The 24,215-nt window shown below is 44.5% G+C and overlaps 1 protein-coding gene across 1 annotated transcript in view; it reads left to right on the forward strand.

Annotated features, from left to right (window-relative positions):
• Positions 1-9,411, forward strand: part of RTN4R (reticulon 4 receptor) — a 123,596-nt gene extending 114,185 nt beyond the window's left edge. Inside the window, exon 2 of the mRNA XM_039357330.1 lies at positions 7,544-9,411. Within this exon, the coding sequence (XP_039213264.1) occupies positions 7,544-8,982 (1,439 nt within the window). The 3' untranslated portion in view covers positions 8,983-9,411. The remainder of the gene's footprint in view (positions 1-7,543) is intronic.
• Positions 9,412-24,215: the final 14,804 nt, after the last annotated feature.

The raw sequence follows: 24,215 nt of genomic DNA on the forward strand, positions 1-24,215 counted from the left end.
ACCACTTCTGGAGGCAGGTTGTTCCACTGGTTAATTGTTCTCACTGTCTGGAAGTTTCTCCTTAGTTCTAGGTTGCTTCTCTCCTTGGTTATTTTCCATCCGTTGCTTCTTATCCATTGCCTTCAGGTGCTTTGGAGAATAGCTTGACTCCCTCTTCTTTGGGGCAGCCCCTGAGATACTGGAACACTGCTATCCTGTCCCCCCTCATCCTTCTCTTCGTTAAACTAGACATACCCAATTCCAGCAACTGTTCCTTGTATGTTTTAGCCTTGAGTCCCCTGATCATCTTTGTTGCTCTTCTCTGTACTCTTTCTAGAGTCTCAGCATCTTTTTTACATCGTGGTGACCCAAACTGGATATTGAGCCCGATCCTCTTGTCCCTTCCAGCGTCTGGCATGGCCTCTTCCCACCCGACTCAGCCCAGAGGCCATTTTTCCTCACGGCCCTTGAGGGAAGCTGAAGGGCTGCCCCACAATTTCATCTTCTCTCCTTGCCTGCAAAGGAGACAGGCAAGGAAAGGACTCAGCAAAAAGGCCCTGGGTTGCCTCTGAGTCCCTTTATGTCTAGCCAGGAGAGGATTCTTATCGACCCTTTTGAAGGAAAAATGCATCCTCATATCTCCAGATCGATAGACTTGAGGGGAAGACCTCAGCCTTTTGCTCGGGCCTCTGAACACCACAGGTAGTCCTCGACTTACCCCTGCAATTCAGTCCAAAATTTCCGTGACACATTTGTTAAGTGAGTTTTGCCCCGTTTTATGTCTTTTCTTGCCACAGTTAGCAATAGCGGTAGCCCTTAGACCAGTGGTTCTCAACCTGTGGGTCGGGACCCCATTTGGGGTCGAACGACCATTTCACAGGGGTCACCAAACAACGCAGTCCGCCATTTTGTTCCCCCTTTTCCTTAGCTGTGCTACTCCTGTAAAGACCCACCCCACTTTGCATCTTAAGAAGACAGAACTCTTGGAATAATTCTTCCAACAGGAATCCTTTATTAAGAAGAAGTGGTTGCAGGCGTGCTAGACAGGACTTGGGGTCCAAGTTCTCCAATTCAAGGTTTTAAGGGTTTCCCCAGTAGCCCCACCCAATCAACCCCCTCTTTCAGCGATAGTCTCAGGCATTACACTTCCACCCCCCTTTTCATTATTGCCTGGCTGGATGGAGACTTCAAAGAAACTACATGAAAGGAAAACAGCCCCATTCTTATGGTTAGTTCTTTTGCAATACACACATTCAGTTCCTTAGAAGTATACTGAAGGAAGTGAGGGCCATAAAGCCCCTTTGTTCTCCCCCTTCTCTCCCTCTTATGGCAGAATCCAGAGAAGGCGGAATTGGGGTTTTCTATATTTGATAACTGGAGATGAAGTATAATTGGATTCTGACAACTCCCTTTTATTCTATTGGCTTTTGAAAGCCAATAGAATAGACTCTCTTGAATAGAGTCTAATTCTATTGGCTTTCAAAAGCCAATAGTTGTTGTCCAGGCTGTCTCTGCCCTGCTGAGCCCGCCAAAATCCCAGTCTGCAAACGGTGCTACACCAGTTGAGTAGTCCTCAACTTACGACCAGTTGAGTAGTCCTCGACTTACGACCGGTTGGGGGGTCGCGGCATTAAAAAGGTTGAGAACCACTGCCTTAGACTTATATAACACTTCACCGTGCTTTCAAGCCCTCTCTAAGCAGTTTACAGAGTCAGCCTGGATTGACTAAGAATCTCAGTTTAGCTAGGCTTCCGTTTCTCCTTCTGGCTATTCTTTCTCTTACGTCTGCACTTTGTATGATGTTTCCTAAAAAAGGAAAGAGTGTGATTGGCCATATATATTTCAGAGGGCCAACATTTTATGGCTCAAAGCTGGAACATCTTTGCAGTGTCCTAACCCTGTGGCATGTTTTCCCACCCCTGTACACCCAAAACACCCCCCCTCACACAACTTTACTCATGGGCTGCTCCCATCAGCTGCCCTTATCTATTCATTCTGCAAGAGTTTTGGCTCTGTTGTCTACAAGCAAGTGTCTTTCACACAATCCCAACACCCCCCCCCCAGCAGTTAAAACCTTCCCCATCTGGTGGCCTGCAGATGCCTGGCTTTCAATTCTCCTTATTCCCAGCTTTATTGTCATGAGATTTGTAGGCCCACATCTGGAGAATGTCAAACTGGAGGAAGATTGACTGGGGAGGGGGGAATCTGTGCCTTATGATTAATGAAATGATCACAAAGTGACTTATGCTAACGTGAAGGATGTCAGGGGACTGGAGGCTAAAACATGTAAGGAACGGTTGCTGGAATTGGGGATGTCTAGTTTAACGAAGAGAAGGATGAGGGGGGACATGATAGCAGTCTTCCAATATCTCAGGGGCTGCCCCAAAGAAGAGGCAGTCAAGCTATTCTCCAAAGCGCCTGAAGGCAGAACGAGAAGCAACAGATGGAAACTAATCAAGGAGAGAAGCAACCTAGAACTGAGGAGAAACTTCCTGATAGAACAATTAACCAGTGGAACAACCTGCCTCCAGAAGCGGTGAATGCTCCAACACTGGAGGTTTTTAAGAAGAGACTGATCAGCCATTTGTCTGAAATGGTATAGGGTTACCTGCCTAAGCAAATCCCTCCTCCCCCTCCCATACTTCCCAGAGCTGAATACAGGGTTACAAATATGACAATCATAATCTAAATAACATTAACCAACTATATAAAAACCAAATCTATAACGGTCACTGAGTGAACTGTTGTTAACCAAGGACAACCTGCACAAGGGAGCAGGGAGGAAAGATCCAAATGATAAGTCCCAGAAAGTGCCAGCCTCATGTGAGTTTGATGCCCTCATTACCCAATCAGAATCAGAATAGATCTGGAAGGGACCTTGGAGGTCTTCTAGTCCAGCCCCCTGCTTAAGGAGGAGACCCTATCCCATTTCAGACAAGTGACTGTCTAGCCTCTTTTTAAAATAGAGTAGAGTAGAGTAGATTGGAATAGAATAGAATAGAATAGAATAGAATAGAATAGAATAGAATAGAATAGAATAGAATAGAATAGAATAGAATAGAATAGAATAGAATAGAAAATATGGACTGGACTGGACTGGACTGGACTAGACTAGACTAGACTAGACTAGACTAGACTAGACTGGACTAGAGCTGGAAGGGACCTTGGAAGTCTTCTAGTCCAGCCCCCCCCCCCAACAGGAGAACCTATACCATCTCAGACAAGTGACTGTCCAGTCTCTTCTTAAAAATCTCCAGTGATGAAGCACCTACAAACAAAGTCATATTCTAAAAATGGAGGACTAGAACGCTAAAGTTGGAATAAAATAGCATCTGGAATAATGAGACATGGTTGGCTTTGGAAAGGACACAGGAGACAGAGATTCTACTAAACTATTGAGTTTTTACAGTAAATGTGTTCCAGCAACCAATCAATCAACCAGCATATAGCTGGAAGGGACCTTAGAGGTCTTCTAGTCCAGCCTCCTGCTCAAGCAGGAGACCCTAGACCATTTCAGACAAGTGACTGTCCAATCTCTTTTTAAAAACCTCCAGTGATGAAGCACCTACAAACTTCTGGTGCAAGCTGTTCCACTGGTTGATTGTCCTCATTGTTAGGAAGTTAATTCCAGGTTGCTTCTCTCCTCGATCAGTTTCCATCCGTTGTTTCAGAGGAGAGGAAGGATGGAGAATAACCCCGTTTCCCCGTACACGCCTGGCCCTAAGGCCTAGTGTGACTCACCAATCTCCCAAAGGATTTGTCTTTTCTTGCATTTTTGGCATCTTCCTCCCCTTTCCCACCCCCACTGGGTAGAATTGCTTTAATTTCCCTGGAGACGCCTCTCCCTGTGACGCACTGTCAGCTGGGCACTCGGAACCCGTGCCTTGTTTTTTTTGCTCCATGCAATGGGCTGGAGCGTTGTCAAAACATGAGAAGCAACCCGCAGGTGTCACCAGCGTGATCCAAGTGCTCAGCCTTGAGGGGTTTGGAAGCACGGAATAATCTTCAGCACGAATTGTGCCCGTTTTATTGAGCAGGTGCCGTCTCCTCTCCGAAGAGATCTCGCTGGCTTCCTTAAGCACACCGAGGGGGTTATGATGACAAGACCACCGTGGTGGCTTAGCGTTCCAGCTTTTGATTGCCTGAAAGAAGGAACCGCCTTGGTTCTTATCCGTCCCTTGGCGCTGTTCCCAATGCCCCGATAAAATATTTGAGCCACATCTATAATATCGACAGAGCAAATGATCGTAATTTATTGACGGAGATTTATAGCCCCCGTTTCCCCCAGATGTATGCCTACCTCACCAATCTGCATTGAAGAGGTCAGTTGCCAGTGGGGTGGAGAGGTTCGGAGGGCTTCACATGCTCAAAGACGAGTCTTGGTTGAAGCTTGTAGTGAAGAGAAGGTCCAGGGGAAGACACGAGAGCAGCGTTCCAATATTTGAAGGGCGGTCACAAAGAGGAGGGGGTCATCCTGTTCTCCAAAGCACCTGAAGGCCGGATAAGGAATAACAGATGGGAACTGATCAAGGAGAGATTCAGCCTAGAAATAAGGAGACATTTTCTGACAGTGAGAAGAACCAACTAATGGAGCTAAGTTTTGGGAGCTTCATCAGTGGAAGCTTCCAAGAAGAGACTGGACAGCCCTCTGTCAGAAATGGTGTAGGGCAGTGATGGCGAACCTTCTAGAGACTGAGTGCCCAAACTGCAACCCAAAACCCACTTATGCATTGTCGGGTGCCGGGTGGGCATGGCCCATTGGGTGGGTGTAGCCCATTGGGTGGTCATGGCCCATTGGATAGGTGTGGGTGCAGTGGTAATGGCAGACTAGGTGGGACTAAAAAGTTCAATCAATCAATTCCAACTTTGCAAGATCTTTTTTTTTTCCCCACGAGAAGTTGAAATTGAGTGATTGAACCTTTTTTCTTTTTTTGCACACGGCGGCGGAGGCCTAAAACGAAAAGGTTTTATGAAACCCAGCTGAAGGCCTAGGACTGGGGCGACGGCGCGCGTGCCCACAGAGAGGGCTCTGAGTGCCGCCTCTGGCACCCGTGCCACAGGTTCGCCACCACTGGTGTAGGGTCTCCGGCTTGGGTAGGGGGTTGGACTAGATGATCTATAAGGTCCCTTCTAACTCTGTCATTCTATGTTCTTAGCCTTGCCAAGTTCTGTCTGCTGTTTGCTCTTCTGACTAACTACACGTCCAGGTTGTTGTGAGGCTAAACATGCATCCCCTGCTGGCTTCTGTTCCTTCTTTTCATTAAGAAAACAGTCTCAACGTCCCCAGAGGGGACCTGGGGCAGCTTTGCAATTTGCCTGCGTGGTGCCAAGTGCTTGCCTTTTTCTGCTCTCTCAAGGTCGTGCCAAAAATAACTGTTCTCCTACGATTGGACTCTTGTTTGCACGGCATGCTAAACTGGGTCAGCAGAGGTTGTAGCGTGTTGTGCAAACAGGATCCAGTTAATTAACTCCGGCAGAAAACCGTAGTTAAACCTTCCCACCTCACGGGCTGCAGCGCACAAATGAATCCAAAGGGATCCTGCAGAAATAAGCCTTGCCTAGGAACTTCCTCTCTGCCCGCTGTGAGTCTGTCTGCGTGCAATCCAAAGCACAGTTTCTCAACCTCGTTGGCTGGGGAATTCTGGGAGTTGAAGTCCACACATCTGACAAGTGCCAAAACGCTGGTCCAAAGGCTTCAGTTCTGAGGGCCCTGTTTTATTGAAAAGTTTTACAAAAGTTTACAACAAAACAACCCCAAACCCCTCCTCCCCCTCCCATACATCCCAGAGCTGAATACAGGGTTACAAATATGACAATCATAACACTGGCAACAAATAACATTAACCAACTATATAAAAACCAAATCCATAATACACTTTAACTCCCTTTTAACATAAAATCAACAAATTCTAAATAAGCATAATAACATAAACAAATTAATATCCTAATTCTTAAACAATACGATATAATAAAAATTCCACTATAATAAACTGTTGATGATGATGATGATGATAATAATAATAATAATATCTGTAATACCATCAAACATCCACATCTGCCTATCCCAGGTCCTGGGTAAGGACTCAATAGGTAGACAAAATGCCAAATCCAGTCTGAACATCTGGCTGACTGTGCGATGATCCATAATAATAATAATAATAAGTTGGAAGGGACCTTGGAGGTCATCTAGTCCAAACTCCTGCTCAAGCAGGAAAGCCTATACCATTTCAGACAAATGGCTGTCCCGACTCTTCTTAAAAACTTCCAGTGTTGGAGCATTCACCGCTTCTGGAGGCAGGTGGTTCCACTGGTTAATTGTTCTCACTGTCGGGAAGTTTCTCCTTAGTTCTAGGCTAATTTTGTATGATGCTGGAATGCGAGAAAGGCAGCTCAACTGCCAAGCCTGGAGATGTGGTTCGATCCAGCCTATAACGCAGAGCTAGGCCAGGCCAGATTGGGGGTGGTGGGGGGGGTTGCACCTTCTGCCTCGATTCCTGAAGGGGAGGGTGGGGAAGCCCCCTTCTCAGACCGGGTGGCAATCCAGACCTTCAGCTGTTGTGCAAAAAGCACAGCTTGCATTTTCAAGAAGAAAGGAGAAGATGAAAGAAGAAGCCAAAAAAAAAAAAAAAAAAAACAACCAGGGAGATGAAACTAAAAGCAAAAGTTTTTGATGATTTCTTAGGAAAGGTGAATGGGTTTTTCTCCCCACCAATTATCCTTCTTCCTGCTGGATCTTCAGCAAAACTTTTTTTTTCCACTCCCCCCCTCTGTCCCTCCCAACCCGGGGAAAAAAAGATGAAAGGCAAACAGGTTAATGGCTGGAGTCCAGAGTTAGGAAAATCGAAAGTCAGGCTGCGTATTTGACATTGGGGTTGGCTACTCTAAAGAAAAGAAGAAATAGGGGAGACAGAATAGCAGCATTCCAGTATTTGAGGGGCTGCCACAAAGAAGAGGGGGTCACTTTGTTCACCAGAGCACCAGAGGGCAGGACGAGAAGCAATGATTGGAAGTTGATCAAGGAGAGAAGCAACCTGGAATTAAGGAGAAACTTCCTGACAGTGAGGACAATTAACCAGTGGAACAGCTGGCCTTCAGAAATCGTGGGTGCTCCCATCACTGGAGGTTTTTAAGAAGAGACTAGACAGTCACCTGCCTGAGATGGTATAGAATAGAAATAAAAATAGAGCTGGAAGGGACCTTGGAGGTCTTCTAGTCCAGCCCTGCTCAAGCAGGAGAACCTATACCATCTCAGACAGGTGACTGTCCAGTCTCCTCTTAAAAATCTCCAGTGATGGAGCACCCACGATTTCTGGTGGCAAGCTGTTCCACTGGTTGATTGTCCTCCTTATCAGGAAGTTTCTCCTTAATTCCAGGTTGCTAGATCAATTTGAAGCCATTTTATTCATATTTGTCAAGACTGGGTGCAATTTCTGCCTTTTTCTAGCGGTACCTTTCAAACTTGTGTGTTTTGAATGACAAATGACACGTGGGTCTAGAGGAATGATCTAATCTGCTTCTTCCTCCTCTTTCTCTCCCTTTCCTTTGGGACCTTTTGTTTTTTCAGGAAGCAAACTGCTGATTTTGGTGCTGTGCTTGAACTTCCCAACAGAAGTGGCATTGTGTCCCGGAGCATGCGTGTGCTACAGTGAACCCAAAATCACTATCAGCTGCCAGCAGCAAGGGCTCGGCACCATCCCCATCGAGATCCCAGTCCAGACTCAGCGGATTTTCCTACACAACAACCGAATCAGCCTGATCCAGTCCACCAGCTTCACTTTCTGCCGCAATTTGTCCATTCTCTGGATCCACTCCAACAACATTAGTCGTATTGAACCCGGAGCATTCTATGGGCTTGACAAACTGGAGGAGCTGGATCTCAGTGACAACGTCAACCTGAAGTCCATTGACCCTTCTACCTTCCAGGGCCTTGTCCACCTGCACACTTTGCACCTTGATCGTTGCGGACTCCTGGAGTTGTCCACGGGCCTTTTCCGGAGCCTTTTCTCCTTGCAGTATCTCTACCTGCAGGACAACAACCTGCAGGAGCTTCTGGACGACACATTTCTGGATCTGGCTAACCTCACCTATTTGTTTTTGCACGGGAACAAAATCAAGAGTTTGTCGGAAAACGTGTTCCGGGGCGTGGTGAGCCTGGATAGGCTGCTGTTGCATCAGAACCGGGTGAGCGTGGTGCACCGCCGGGCCTTCCACGACCTCGGGAAAGTGATGACCTTGTACCTTTTTAATAATAACTTGACGGTGCTGACAGGAGAGACGATGGCGCCCCTGCGGTCTCTCCAGTACCTGCGGCTCAACGGCAACCAGTGGGTGTGCGATTGCCAGGCCCGCTCCCTCTGGGATTGGTTCAAGCAGTTCAAAGGGTCTTCCTCGGAACTGGAGTGCCACTTGCCTGCTCACCTGGCGGGGAGGGACCTTAAGCGCCTACTGAGCGCTGAGCTGGAAGGCTGCCTCGACTCCTTCAACCAGATCCGAACCAGCGTCTTCAGCTCCAAGACCAGGTCCGGCGAGCTGCCCACAGCAGAGCCCACTCTTGGTCCCCAGGACAACTTGCGGAAATGTTGCCAGCCGGAGATGGATAAATCGTTCATTTACGAAGCCAAAGCCAAGGGGGGGCCTTCTCACAGCAACCAGGCTTCCCCTAACAATCCACTCAAAGATAAGGAAAACATGGCCAAAACCAAGCACCAAGTCGAGGAGGCAGAACTGCCCAAAAATGGCAGCAACAAGCACATCAACGATTCGCCCTTTGGAACGTACCCCAGTGCGGTCGACCCCCCCTTGACCAACTTGAAACCCGGGTTCCCGGGTCCCGTGGAGCCCTCCACCAGCCCGACCAGAAGGAGGCAGGGATGTTCTAGAAGGAATAAGTCCAGGTCCCAGTGCCGCATGGCACAGCCGGCTCCCAGTGGCAGTCCCAGCCCCCCGACCCTCCCAAGCCTTCTGCTGCCCCCCATTGTTTGGAGTCTGTTTTGCTTCTCTTGAACTCAAGCCTTGTGGTTTCAGGAGGGGCTCTCGGCTTTCAGAAGGGAAAAACAGGAGGTGTGGGTGGGGGGAAGGCAAAGCTTCAGCCCCAAAGGTTGTGAAGGAGAAGGTGAAGCTATGGCCAGAGAAAACGTTGTGATGCTAAACATTTACTGGATGCCTTTATAAACTCTCTCTCAGACACACTCACACACACACACACACACAAATCAACAACAATAACAAAAGGGTGTAAATAATTTATTTCTTCCTTCTGGAATTTTATATGTTTGATTTTGATGGGTTGATCTTGCCTTTGTCCTTGGAATTACCCTTTTCCCAAAGAGAAAGAAAACAAGAGAAAGAAAGAAAAGAAAGAAAAAAAGAAAGAAAGAAAGAAAGAAAGAAAGAAAGAGGAAGGAAGGAAGGAAGGAAGGAAGGAAGGAAGGAAGGAAGGAAGGAAGGAAGGAAGGAAGGAAGGAAGGAAGGAAGGAAGGAAGGAAGGAAAAAAAGAAAGAAAGAAAGAAAAAGAAAGAAAGAAAGAAAGAAAGAGGAAGGAAGGAAGGAAGGAAGGAAGGAAGGAAGGAAGGAAGGAAGGAAGGAAGGAAAAAAAGAAAGAAAGAAAGAAAAAGAAAGAAAGAAAGAAAGAAAAAAGAAAGGAAGGAAGGAAGGAAGAGAAAGAAAAAAGGAAGGAAGGAAGAGAAAGAAAGAAAGATTAGAAAAATAAGAGGTACAACCCCCCCCCCACATCTTTGTTAATGTTCCCCTCGCCCCAAAATCGTTCCTTGTAATTTGAAGTCCTAAATCAGGTATTGCACATTTTTTCCCCATCTGCTGAGAATCATGTCAGTGGCATTTTTAATAATGTACATTTCTGAATTTTGAGGTTTCGCCTCCTTTCGTTTCCACTTGACCAGGTTTGCAGGAGGAGGCATTTGTTAAAGAATGCTCCCTTTTCATTCACCGAAGACTGCAGTATATATATAAATATGAATATAGCTATATATATATATAGATAATGCATTTTATTTTACTTGTGTACAAGTACAAAAAAAATACGAAATAAATATTTCTTTCTTTTTTTCCCCCCCTTTGTGGTGTTATCACCTTCACGTGCACACACACACACACGCACACGCACACGGCTCACACCTCTTCTGTGGGTTGGCCTTTTCTTCCTGGATTTGCTGGTTTGTGTCTCAAAACGCCTGCAAAAGCACCTGAGAGGCGTCACCTGCTGGATGGAAAAACAGCGTCTGAGCTTTATGCAATTCCCAGCTGGCATCAGCAAAGGATTCCCTCCCACGAATGCCACTCTGTTAACAGTGCAGTGCCCTCTCTGCCTCCCTGAAAGGTCTGCTGGCATCATGAATTATTTCAGACCGCTCCAAATAGCAAGCAAGGATGGAAATGGGTGTTTGGGCCAAGGCGGCTTAGACGCCAGAGAGCAGGCAGTCAAGAGTCAACCACAGCCCAAATAACTGAAAGTGAGATCGGAAAATAGACGACGGTCTCCTGCAGGTCTATCAAGGCTGAACTAAAGTGGTCTCTCTGTGTAGATATGGGTGGCTGTGTGTGTGTGTTTGTTTTGGGATGTCTAGTCTAGCCTTCATTTTTTTTTATTTCTAGGAGATTTGAACACGTTTTTTTGACAGTCTTCTGGAGGCAACAGCCTCCCGGTTCTGTTGGAGCAGGGGGCTGGACTAGAAGACCTCTAAGGTCCCTTCCAGCACTATTTTATTCTGCTCTGCTCTATTCTATTTTAAAAATAGGCTAGACAATCACCTGTCTGGGATGGTATAGGTTCTCCTGCTTGAGCAGGGGGCTGGACTAGAAGACCTCCAAGGTCCCTTCCAGCTCTATTCTATTCTAAACAGAAATCAAAGTTTATTAATTGATTAGCCGTATGACCAGATCGAAGAAGACAGAATAAAATAGGACAGGGGTCCCCCACACTTTTGGGTTGGCAGCCCGGTGGGAAAGGGAGGAGCAGGCACCTTTATGCGTCTATGCGCACACATGTTAATGTGGCTGTGCACGCATGCACATGAATGGGGCTGTGAGCATGCACGCTAGTGCCGGCTCACAGCTAGTGCCGGTGTGAGACTCGTGGCTCGTGGCTCGGCTAGTGGCAGTGCAAGGAAGGGTGGGCACGTGTGCTCTCTGACTAGCCACTCATGCATCCTGGTGGCCAAGAGGCCCTGGGCCGGCAGTGGGCCACGATCTGAAATAGGGGATCTAATTCCAGGGTAAAATAGATAAAAGAAAATATAATACATCTATAGCAGACATGTCAAACACAAGGCCCGGGGGCCAGATGCGGCCCGCGAAGTGGTTTCATGTAGCCCGCAAAGCCATCCTGCAAACAGTGAGGGAACAGCCCCCACTGCCTCGGCTGTGGCCCAGGCCGGCCGGGAGCCAATGTACAATTTTGTGGTGGCCATCTATGCTGAAATGCATTCAGTCTTACTCCACAAGGCCGTCCGGAAACAGCGAGGAACCAGCCCCTGCCGCGTCGGCCCTGCCCTCTGGGTGCATGCTGGGGAGGTGTCCCCCTTTGTGAGGAATGAAGAAATGGACCATGCCTTGGCGCTTGCCCCGGTCCCACCCCCTTCTGCCAGAGACCCTCAGATCTGTCCCACTTCTGCCCAGGCCCCCACAGGCTCCCTTGACGCAAACAATGTAGACCTGGCCATGCCCACCCAGTAGGCCACACCACTCCATCCACGCCCACCCAGTAGGCTGCACCCACCCTGGCCACACACACCCACCCAGCCCCGAGGGCAACTGCAATGCTAATGTGTCCCTCAGTGAAATTGAGTTTGACACCCCTGCATTACACTGAACGGTTAAATTGTCCCACAGCAAGTTGTCCCACCGTGAGTTGACTGCAACGAGTTGTCCATTTCGTCTTTCCCAGCACCTTGCACATTCCCCAAGTGTCCACTTGTTCTAAATTCCATAGGGAAAAATTCCCACCTGGATGCCTGTTAAGCCAGGGAAACTGCAAGCAGCTGGAGAGAATTTCAAACAAGAGTTACCGAAAGGGAACGTCACGGGTTTGCAGAAGTCTCCATGACTGGATTACTTTCATTTTGGAACCCAATTTCTCAGCTCACTGAGGCAGAAACCTCTTCCACTTTTTATTAAAAATTTTGCCGTGCATCGGTAAGGCGGCTGTTGCGTTGTACCTGTTGGCTCAGGTAACAGAGGAACGTGCAGATGGCTGCAATTCACATATCACCTTGGAAATCTGCCTGTGGGCTGGAGGCAGGTTCATATTCACACACCTCCATGAACCATTTGGTTAAAATATTAAGACATTTCTCTTAATATTTTACCTTGCGAACGGAATTTTGAAAGCAATTTCTGCTTCAGAGCATCGTGGAATGTACGAATGGGAAAGCACAGGTAGCCCTTGACTTACAACTGTTCATTTAGTCACCCTTCCAAGTTACAACAGCATTGAAAAGATTTGTCGTGTGGCAATTTTTGACATGGCCGTGGAAGCGTGCCCACAGTCAACGTGATCAGAATTCAGATGACTTGTATTTATGATGGGTTGCAGTGTCCTGGGATCATGCGATCCCGTTTTGCAACTTTCTGACAAGTCACTTAACAACCACGTTACTAACTTGAAAACTGCAGTGATTCGTTTAATAACTGGGGCAAGAAAAGTTGTAAAATGGGAGCAAAACTCACTTCACAAATGTCTCACTTAAGAACAGAAATTTTGATCTCAGCTGTGGTCGTAAGCCGAGGGCTACCTGTAGTCAATCTCTTCAATGCTGGAAACACAAATTAATCCACGAAAGGTAGCAAAACTATAATGCAGGGGGTCTTCAAACTTAGCCCTTTGATGACAGGCTGAGGAATTCTGGGAGTTGAAGTCCACAAGTCATGAGGGCTAAGTTTGAAGACCCTTGCCATAATGAGTTGGAGGGATTAGCAGTTGGCAGTCAAATAGATTTGCTCTCCAAGATATCTGAGACTGCAGTTCATCAAACTGGAAAATTTACAAGACAAAGTTTTCTATATGACCCTGCTGAGTTTTGCCTTCAGATTAATCCAATGAACTGTAACATTTTATACTGCTGAGGAAATAAAAAAAAGTTTACTACAGTTTAATATCTTTGTTCCAGAAATGCTAGCTTTGCGTACGTGTGTGTGTGTGTGTGTGTGTGCAGAGTCCTTCTAAAAAAAAGAGATTGTATCTGCAATCTGAAGTGATATAGACCATTTTTCTGTTGATTCTTTGGAATAATAATTACCCCATCAGTCCTGGGGAAATATAGTACATCTACTTCAGCTGCTTTTGCATCATAATTACACAAACTGAATTTGTGTATGGAAATAATTAAAAAAAAACATTGCTTATGAGATTGGCAGGGGCTCCTCGGTGGGGCTAAAAAAAAATTGAAGATGGCAACTGCAACAGCCACCATCTCGACTTTTTTGCCTAGCAACCCATGTGGACACCCTGGAAAATGGAGCAAGCCCTTTGCAGGAAAAAGTGCTCCTTTGGGGTTGGGGGTTGGCATAGACAAGGGGTCTTCAAACTTGGCCCTTTTATGACTTGAGGACTTCAACTCCCAGAATTGGTAGAGGGTTGTTTTTTTTCAGTAAGAATTCACTTTTTAAATAGCTTGTGAATGTTTTAAAGCTTCAGTAAGGTTCTTCTTGATGTATTTATAAGTTGTAGCGATGACGGGACTTGCATATCCCAAGGATGATGTGAGATCCCATCAGGAGCATCCCTCCCAGAAGATCACCTATGATAAGAGCTCATGGATAAGGGATAACCTATGATCCACTGGAGAAGCGAAGGGCAACCACTCCCCTTTTCCAAAAAGAATGGGCCTTCACAACCAGGACTGGCCTGCAGGCTGGAAGGTCCCCACCGAGCTACTGGGGAACCACAGAGAGCAAGTACAGCCAGCTCTGAGGCTTATGATGCCACTGGATTAAGGCCAAAAGAATCTCCAGATGGTGATGTGCCCAGAGGCAAAAGGGGGGAGTCATAGGCATTTTCATCCCACAAGGACTACCAGAACGGTGAACCATCGCCAAAGCAGAAAGATTGACATTCTGGAATTGGAATGGACCAGAATGGGCCACTTCACATCAAAAACCTTCTATTGTGAATCAAGAAAAAATTCATAGGAAAGAAGGAACAGCCATCTTTATAACCCAAAGGGTCAAGGTTGGTGTCAGCTGCAACCCAAAATGATGGAAAGATCCAAGGTAAGTCAACCAGAACACGTGTTCCAAGTTGGTGCTTCAGCTGCAGATGCAAAGGAAGCAGGAATTGAGGATACCTCACACCCCAAATAAAAGTCATATACTAAAAATGGAGGACTAGAATGCTAAAGTTGGAATAAAATAGCATCTGGAATAATGAAACATAGTTGGCTTTTGGAAAGGACGCAGGAGACAGAGATCCTGCTAAACTATTGAGTGTTTATAGTAAATTTGTTCCAGCAACCAATCAATCAACCAGCATATAGCTGGAAGGGACCTTGGAGGTCTTCTAGTCCAGCCCCCTGCTCAAGTAGGAGAACCTATACCATCTCAGACAAGTAACTGTCCAGTCTCTTCTTAAAAACCTCCAGTGATGGAGCGCCCACGATTTTCTGGAGGCAAGTTGATTGATTGTCCTCACTGTTAGGAACTTTCTCCTTAATTCCAGGTTGCTTCTCTCTTTGATTAGTTCCCATTGTTTCTTGTCTTGCCTTCTGGTGCATCAGACCAGGTGTAGATTTGAAGCAGACGGCTCCCATAACAAAGTGAACTTGTTTATATCAACTACATAAGGTGTTGGGGATTTGGCTGGGAAAATTACTGTTCAAGTCTACGAATTGGACTTAGAAGCTCAGAGTTGGTTTTGCTTTGACATACCCATGCAGTGTATTCAATAAACAGTAAGATTTTCGAAGATGGAATGAACCTGGAGTTTTATTTGGATTCTCAAGCTGGATATTGACACCCAGTTCCTGCAACTGTTTTTCATATGTTTTAGTCTCTGATCATGGAGACGGTTAAAAATAGATGTGATAGATTAGATGTGGTAAATAAATACTGGAAGGACTCTGGATCAAAGTTTCTGACATTAAAGACAGCAAAAAATATATGAGCTGCAAAAAGCAAAGAAAAGGAACGATCTGCTGATACATTGAAAATGACTCAAGGAAAGTAAAAGGCAAAAGGCAACAGTGAAAAACTGAGCTCTAGATAACAGAAGGATCAAGAGTTACATTTAAATATACAATTAAAAAACTAAGGAAAACTATCAAATGACAAGTGCAAGAAAATGATACAAACCAGGAAAGTGTTCATTCAAAGGTAGGCGTGATCAAAAGACAAAAAAGATGAACTTCTTTTAGATCCCGAATTAATGATGCGTGTGAAGATTTCATCATTTAACTAAAGTCAGACACTCTGGAAGGTGACGTTTAATGTGGCGTAAAAGAAATATTGCTAAGAACAAAATGTTCACAAAATGCCAGCAGAGCTGCTTAAAATCACACACAGTAATGCAGTTAAAGTGCTGTTTAACAGATATGGAAAACAAAGCAATGGCCAGGGACGGGAAAAAAGTAGTAATAGCAACAGCACTTTGACTTATATACCTCTCCACAGTGCTTTACAGCCCTCTCTAAGCAATTTTAAAGACTCAGTCTATAGTCCTCAACAATCTGGGTCCCCATTTTACCCACCTTGGAAGGATGAAAGGCTGAGTCAACCTTCATCCGGTCAGGATCGAACTGCTGGCAGTAAGCAGAATTAGCCTTCAATCCAGCATTCTAACAAGTGTGCCACCAAAGCCCTAAATAAATTTAGATTCTAATGAAAAAATGGGATAATGAGCCAAGGTGGTGCAGCAGTACTGCAGGCCACTTTAGCTGACTGTGTTCAGCAGGTCAGCGGTTCAAATCTCACCGGCTCAAGGTTGACTCAGCCTTCTATCCTTCCGGGGTAGGTAAAATGAGGACCCAGATTGTTGGGGGCAATGTAAATATATATATACATATATACATTGCTTACTGGTGTACACCGCTTAGAGAGTGCTTGCACTTAAAAGTCTCATAAAATAAAATAATAAAATAAATAATGTGAAATAATGCTCAAATGTCCAATGTTATATGCACTTCTCTTGTGCATTATTGCTCAAGATTCTGAAATTTAGACTTTAGTAATACATGGAATGACAACTTACCCCATGCACAAAATGGATTCAAAAGAGGCAAAGACACCTGATGTCACATTGCTAACATCTAATGGATGGTGGAAAAGGCAGGGGGAAGGTTTTTAAAAATCTTGCTTGCTTGTCTATGTGAACTGCAATAAATTACGAAAGCCTCTTTTTAAAAACATGGGTGTACCGGGCCACCCAATCTGCCTATTAAACAATGTCTATAACACCAGGAAGCAACAGTTAAAACAGATAATAGAACAGTTAAAAGGTTCAAAATTGGGGAAATTATGTCCCAAAGCTTTTTTATTATTATTTGATTTTTATGATGAATCTATGATGAGAAATTTTGGAATTAAAATGGTTGACAGAAATCTCAACAGTTTCATGTGTCTTCCTGGTTCCACCTAGGTGACTGGAAGTGAGGAAGCTCTAATTAATTTAATGAAGAAAGAGGGAACCTATTTTCCAAAGCACCTGAAGGCAGGACAAGAAGCTTGGATGGAAACTAATCAAGGAGAGAAGCAACCTAGAACTAAGGAGAAACTTCCTGACAGTTAGAACAATTAACCAGTGGAACCAGTGCCTCCAGAAGTGGTGAATGCTCCAACACTGGAAGTTTTTAAGAAGAGACTGGACAGCCATTTGTCCGAAATGGTACAGGGTCTCCTGCGTGAGCAGGGGGTTAGAATGGAAGACCTCCAAGGTCCCTTCCAACTGTGTTATTCTGTTAAACAAGGAGAGATGCTACCTAGAACTAAGGAGAAATTTCCTAACAATCAGAACAATTAACCAGTGGAACAGCTTTGCCTCCAGAAGTCGTGGGTGCTCCATCACTGGAGAATTTCAAGAAGAGATTGGACAGTCATTTGTCTGAAATAGTATAGACTCTCCTGCTCGAGCAGGGGGTTGGACTAGATGACCTCCAAGGTCCCTTCCAACCCTATTATTCTATGATCTAATGAATCTTAAGTTGAAAAGGAAAGAAGAGAGCACAAACACCATTCTAATGTGGGACACCAGCCTCAGTACCACTGCTCAAAATGATGTTAGCAGGATAGATTATATCCAGAATAAATATGAGACTAAAAAGTATTATTTAGCTTATGAGTAAATTTTAGATTATTTTTAATAGTTTAATATGATTGAATTTACATTATTTTTAGTATTATTGTTTAATTATATTATTATTTTTGGTTTTTAATTTGTTAATGTTTATTTTGAAAAGGAGTTAAAGTATGTTATGGATTTGATTGTTAGTAGAGTTAGGTAATGTTAGTTAGATTATGGTTGCTTATTTGTAACCCTGTAATCAGCTCTGGGGAGGGGGGGAGGGGTGGGAGGGATCGGGGTTATATACTGTAAAAAAAAATTTAAAACTTTTAATATAAAAAAATGATGTCAGCAGGCAATGCCAACTCAAAGCAAATAATTGGAGACGCTGGAATAATGAGACATCATCTTCATAGCTTCACGGATTCACAGGGATGATGCTTTCAGCTATGCAATAAAGAGACACCTGCCATTAGGGAGAAAGACGATAGCAGATTTAGAAAAGTTACTAAAGCATCACACTGACAACAAAAGTCCACGTTGTAGCAGCTGTGAAAGCGAGGTATCAGAAAGAAAAACTGATGCCTTTGAACTGTGGTGCTGGAGAAAAATGTGGAATAGATCCAGGGACAGAAAAAAAAAATTCAATAATATATGAAATAAAATCCGATTGCTCACTGGCAACTACTACTAATTAACTGACTGATTGATTATGTGCCATCAAGTCAATCCACCCTGCTATTAGTAGCCGTCCTCTTTGCTTTGCTTTCCACCTTTCCCAGCATTAACCGATTCTCTAGAGACTTAGGCTTTTTTATAATGTTCATGAAGTATGATAATTTGAAGTTGATCATTTATGCCTCAAGTAAAAACTCTAGGCCGATTTGTTTGATGATCCGCTCATTTATTTTCTTGGCTGCCTACGGTACTCTCCAGAGTTTTTTCCCCGCACTAACATTCAAAATCATCAATACTCTTTCTTTTCTGCTTTTTTCCAGAGTACAAACTTACTTCTATAGAGTCTCCAAGAAATACAGTTGTTTGCACTATTGTGTTCTTCATAGGTATAGAAACATCATGGCATCTAAATATGTTTTCCTAGCTAATGTGCGAATGTATTTCTCAACGGCTTGCTCCATTACTGCTGTTTGGTTGATCCTAAAAAACAGAAGCTCTCTACCCCTTAGAACAGTGGTTCTCAACCTGTGGGTCGGGACCCCATTTGGGGTCAAATGACCATTTCACGGGGGTCGCCAAACCACGCTGTCCGCCATCTTTTTCCCTTTTCCCTAGCTGTCCTACTCCCTCTTATTGGTGGCCACACCCACTTGGGGGTCACCATAACATGGGGAACTGTATTATGGGGTCACGGCATTAGAAAGGTTGAGAACCACTGCCTTAGAACATAGAATAACAGAGATGGAAGGGACTTTGGGGGTCTTCTAGTCCAACCCCCTGCTGGAGTATGAGACCCTATACCATTTGGAACAAATGACTGTCTACTCTCTTCTTGAAAGCCTTCAGTGATGGAGCACCCACTACTCTGGGAAGCCATCCATTCCGCTCACTAATTGTTCTTATTGTCAGGAAATCTCTCCTTAGTTTTAGGCTGGAGCTCTCTAAGGATCCCCAAAACACCCACTGCTTCTTATCCTGCCCTCATTGGGGGCAGGATAATAGGCTGACCTATTGGGGAATAGGTCAATCCCCTTTTCTCTTTGATAGCCCCTAGACTGCTATCATATCAACCCTAGTCCTTCTCTTTGTTACACGAATAGAATAGAATAGAATAGAATAGAATAGAACAGAACAGAACAGAACAGAATAGAATAGAATAGAATAGAATAGAACAACAGGATAGGATAGGATAGGATAGGATAGGATAGGATAGGATTACAGAATGGAATAGAATAGAATAAGAGCAGAATAGAAAGAGTAGAGAACAGAGAATAGAATAGAATAGAATAGAATAGAATAGAATAGAATAGAATAGAATAGAATAGAATAGAATAAAGAATAGAATAGGGAAGAATAGAATAGAATAAAGAATAGAATAGAATAGAATAGAATAGAATAAGAGCAGAATAGAATAGAAAGAGTAGAGAACAGAGAATAGAATAGAATAGAATAGAATAGAATAGAATAGAATAGAATAGAATAGAATAGAATAGAATAGAATAGAATAGGAGAATGGAATAGAATAAAGAATAGAATAGAATAATAGAGAATAGAGAAGAATAGAACAGAATAGAATAAAGAATAGTATAGAATAAAGAATAGAATAGAATAGAATAGATTGTAGAAGAGAAAGAACAGAAGAGAAGAGGAAGAGAAAAGAAGAGAAGAGAATAGACAGATTGTAGAATAGAATAGAATAGAATAGAATAGAATAGAATAGACAGATTGTAGAAGAGAAGAGAAAGAACAGAACAGAATAGAATAGAATATTTTTCCATTCAAGTGTCTTATGATGTTACTTGGTCTCCTCTGGATATGCTGCAGCTGGTCAATATTCTTCCTAAAATGTGGTGCCAGAAATGGATTAACCATTTACCGTAGGCAGCCAGTATAGACTAAGGGGAATAATGTGATCTCTTGATGTTGAACTATTTATAAAGCTAGGATTTCAATTGCTCTCTCTCTTTTTTGGCAACTATATTATATTGTTGCCTCATGTTCACATTTTAATCAATCAATCAGAATAGAGTGGAAGGGACCTTGGAGGTCTTCTAGCCCAGCCCCCTGCTCAAGCAGGAGACCCTAGACCATTTCAGACAAGTGGTTGTCCAGATGATAAAAGGATTTGCAGACTGAACAGTACGATGAACAGTTATGGGAACTAGGTATGTCTATCTAGTCCAACCCTATGCAGGAAACCCTATACCATCTCAGACAAATGGCTGTCCAGTTTCTTCTTAAAAACTTCCAGTGTTGGAGCATCCACTGCTTCTGGAGGCAGGTTGTTCCACTGGTTAATTGTTCTCACTGTCAGGAATTTTCTCCTTAGTTCTAGGTTGCTTCTCTCCTTGATTAGTTTCCATCCGTTGCTTCTTGTCCTGCCTTCAGGCGCCTTGGAAAATAGCTTGACTCCCTCTTCTTTGGGGCAGCCCCTGAGATGTTGGAAGGCTGCTATCCTGTTACCCTCATCCTCTTCATTAAACTAGGCCAGAGGTAGGCAACCTTGGCTCTTTTATGACTGGTGGACTACAACTCCCAGAATTCCTGAGCCAGCCAGGCTGAGGGGACAGGGAAAGGTTTCCAAGCTGAGCCATGCTGGCTCAGGAATTCTGGGAGTTGAAGTCCATGAGTCATAAAAAAGCCAAGGTTGCCTATCCCTGGTCTAGTATAGCAAAGAAAAGGACTAGGGGTGACATGATAGCAGACTTCTAATATTTGAGGTGTGCTGTCATAGAGAAAAGAGAGTCAGGCTATTCTCCAATGCACCTGAGGGCAGGACCAGAAGTGATGGGTGGAAGATCATTAGAGAGAGATCCAAACTAGAATTAAGAAGAAAATTCCTGACAATGAGCAGAATTAATCAATGGAATGGCTTGCCCCCAGAGGTTGTGAGTGTTGTGTCACTGGAAGTTTTCAAGAAGGGATTGGCCAACCATTTGTCCAGAATGATATAGCATCTCCTATTTTAGTAAGGGGTTGGAATAGAAAATTCTTCAACATTCCTCCCATCTCTATTGTTGTTAGTTGCAAAGTCATGTCCGACCCATCGCGACCCCATGGACAACGTTCCTCCGGGCCTTCCTGTCCTCTGCCATCTTCTGGAGTCCATTTAAGCTCATGCCTCCTGCTTCAGTGACTCCATCCAGCCACCTCATTCTCCGTCGTCCCGTTCTTCTATTGCCCTCCATCTTTCCCAGCATTAGGCTCTTCTCCAGTGAGTCCTTCCTTCTCATTAGGTGGCCAAAGTACTTGAGTTTCAACTTCAGGATCTGGCCTTCTAAAGAACAGTCAGGGTTGATCTCCTCTAGGACTGACTGGTTTGATCGCCTTGCAGTCCAGGGGACTCGCAGGAGTCTTCTCCAGCACCAGAGTTCAAAGGCCTCCATTCTTTGGCGCTCAGCCTTTCTTAGGGTCCACCTTTCACAGCCCTACATTGCAACTGGGAAAACCATGGCCTTGACTATACGCACTTTTGTTGGCAGGGTGATGTCTCTGCTTTTTAGTATGCTGTCTAGATTTGCCATAGCTTTCCTCCCATCTCTATTATTCTGTTATTTTGTAAATAGGATTGAGAACGTCAAAGGATGCCAGAAAGAGGATGCATTTCATTAGTTATAGAAAGGTGTTCAGTTGTGTCAATCACCTCCAGCTGTTAAATGGGCTTTAAAAAAATGAGAATCCCAGAATTGTCCTCACGCGAAATCTATATGTGGTGTGAAGGGAATAAGGAATGGCCTTGGGGGACAGGGGGAAGAACTGTTTCCAAGGCAATGATGACTCAGTTGAGGCTTATTCTGAGAACACTCTTGAGTAAATGTGTCAAGTAGGCCCTTCCCCTTTTCACACAAAGATAAAGTGAAGGAATGGGAAAGCACATTTAGACTCGGTTGCTGTAGCTGTTCTAATAAATAGCAGGAGAAACAACTCTGGTTTGGTCACGTCTCCCTTCCCCATTTCTCCTTCCTAGGACACCTGTCCCCACCTTGTACATACTGTTCTTAAGGTGGAAGTTAGGTTATTTCCTGAAGTCTCTTTCTCTGGCTCGTACTTTCCATACAGATCTTCAGGCTGCCAACTGAATGACTGGCACCAGAAGGGCATTAAGCCAGGGCATATATGGTACCTAAAATTGCAACAATGGATTTCCCTCTGTTTCTTGGAAATGAGATCCCCTGACCTTAGTAAGACCTGTTTCAGAGAAGACCTATATAAGATGGCTCTGTGGAGAAATTAAACAGGTAAATGACAACAAAAAATCGTGATTCTAAAGGCCATAGCTCCACTCTATGCCATGCAGGGCACAAAAGGACACTATCTGGAACAAAAAACAATAGAATAGAATAGAATAGAATAGAATAGAATAGAATAGAATAGAATAGAATAGAATAGAATAGAATAGAATAGAATAGAGCTGGAAGGGACCTTGGAGGTTTTCTAGTCCAGCCCCTCCTGCTCAAGCAGGAGGGCCTATACCCATGGTGGCGAACCTATGGCATGTGTGCCAGAGGTGGCACGCAGAGCCCTCTCTGCGGGTATGCGCACCATTGCCCCAGTCCTAGGCCTTCAGCTGGGTTTTATAAAACCTTTTTGCTTTAGGCCTCCACCGCCTTAAAAAAAGGTTCAATCAATCGATTTCAACTTTTCACGGGAAAAAAAAGATCTCGCAAAGTTGGAATTGATTGATTGACCGTTTTAGTCCCACCCAGTCTGCCATTACCACTGAAGCCACGCCCACCCAGTGGACCATGCCCACTCAATGGGCCACACCCACCCAATGGGCCACTCCCACCTGGCACCCAACGATGCATAAGTGGGTTTTGGGTTATAGTTTGGGCACTCGGTCTCTAAAAGTTTCGCCATCACTGACCTATACCATCTCAGATAGGTGACTGTCTAGTCTCTTCTTTAAAACTTCCAGTGATGAAGCACCTACAATTTCTGGAGGCAAGCCTTTCCACTGGTTGATTGTCCTCACCATCAGGAAGTTTCTCCTTAATTCCAGGTTGCTTCTCTCTTTGACCAGTTTCCATCTATTCTTTCTCGTCCTTCCCTCTGGTGCTTTGGTGAACAACCTAACTCCCTCTTCCTTGTGGCAGCCCCTCAGATACTGGAACACTGCTATCATGTCTCCCTATTTCTTCTTTTGCCCACCTCTGCAATTGTGCATAATCTCGTCAAGAAAGGAAGCATTGCAAAGCATCCTGGGTGTAGGAGCCCTACTATGACCATCCTCCTATCAGGGAAATAGCCTCATATTGCTAACCTAAGCATGCAGCCTGTGGACGTTTGGTATTCTATGCGCAAAACCTACTGTTTTGAATTAATTTTGTAGCAGATGAAGGAGATATGAGATCCTTGACTTTAATCCTCATGAAATGAAGAGGAAGTCTGTGAGTGCAGTTGCAAAATTTGCTTTTTTCTTTGGTTTACCTATGTAATCTTGATGGATCACGGAAAAGAAGTAGGGCAGTTTCTGTTCATTTTCAGCTGAGGTCCAGGTCCATCTCCTGACACAAGCCAGAGGAATTAATACATTTATATACCAAAGGGGATTTTAGGAATCTGGGGTTGAAACTACCAGCAGTGATGTTCTTAAGCTTGGAAAGAAAAACAAAACAAAACAAAACAAAACAACCTTTCCCAATTTGTTTGTCTACTTCTTAGCAAAGTTTCCCACTGCAGCATCAGAGAAAATCAATGCCAGCAAAGGGAATGGCCAGCTAAGCTATTAAAAGCTTATTCTCTGCCTCGTGGACAGGTGGCCTCCTCGTTGCTGGTGATGCAAAGGTGCTGTCAAAGCTGCCACAAGTTAGACCTCTAAACAGAAATGATCCTTCATCCCATTTGTTGAGAAAGATGTAGTTTATTAGAGCAGAGTCCCCCAACCTTTTAGGCCTTGGGGACCAGCGGAGGGGGTGGCGATAGTTCTAGGCCAGTGGTTCTCAACCTGTGGGTCGGGACCCCATTTGGGGTCAAATGACCATTTCATGGGGGTCGCCAAACCATGCTGTCCCCCATTTTTTTCCCTTTTCCCTAGCTGTCCTACTCCCTCTTACTGGTGGCCACACCCACTTGGGGGTCACCACAACATGGGGAACTGTATTATGGGGTCACGGCATTAGAAAGGTTGAGAATCACTGTTCTAGGCCAAGGGTAGAACCTTGCTTCTCTCCTTGCTTAGTTTCCATCCGTTGCTTCTTGTCCTGCCTTCAGGTACCTTGGAAAATAGCTTGACTCCCTCTTCTTTGGGGCAGCCCCTGAGACGTTGGAAGGCTGCTATCCTGTCCATCCTCATCCTCTTCATTAAACTAGGCCAGAGGTAGGCAACTTT

Source organism: Crotalus tigris, unplaced genomic scaffold, assembly GCF_016545835.1.
Source record: "Crotalus tigris isolate CLP2741 ecotype Arizona unplaced genomic scaffold, ASM1654583v1 scf7180000018891.247784533:1973344, whole genome shotgun sequence".
Classification (NCBI taxonomy): domain Eukaryota; kingdom Metazoa; phylum Chordata; class Lepidosauria; order Squamata; family Viperidae; genus Crotalus; species Crotalus tigris.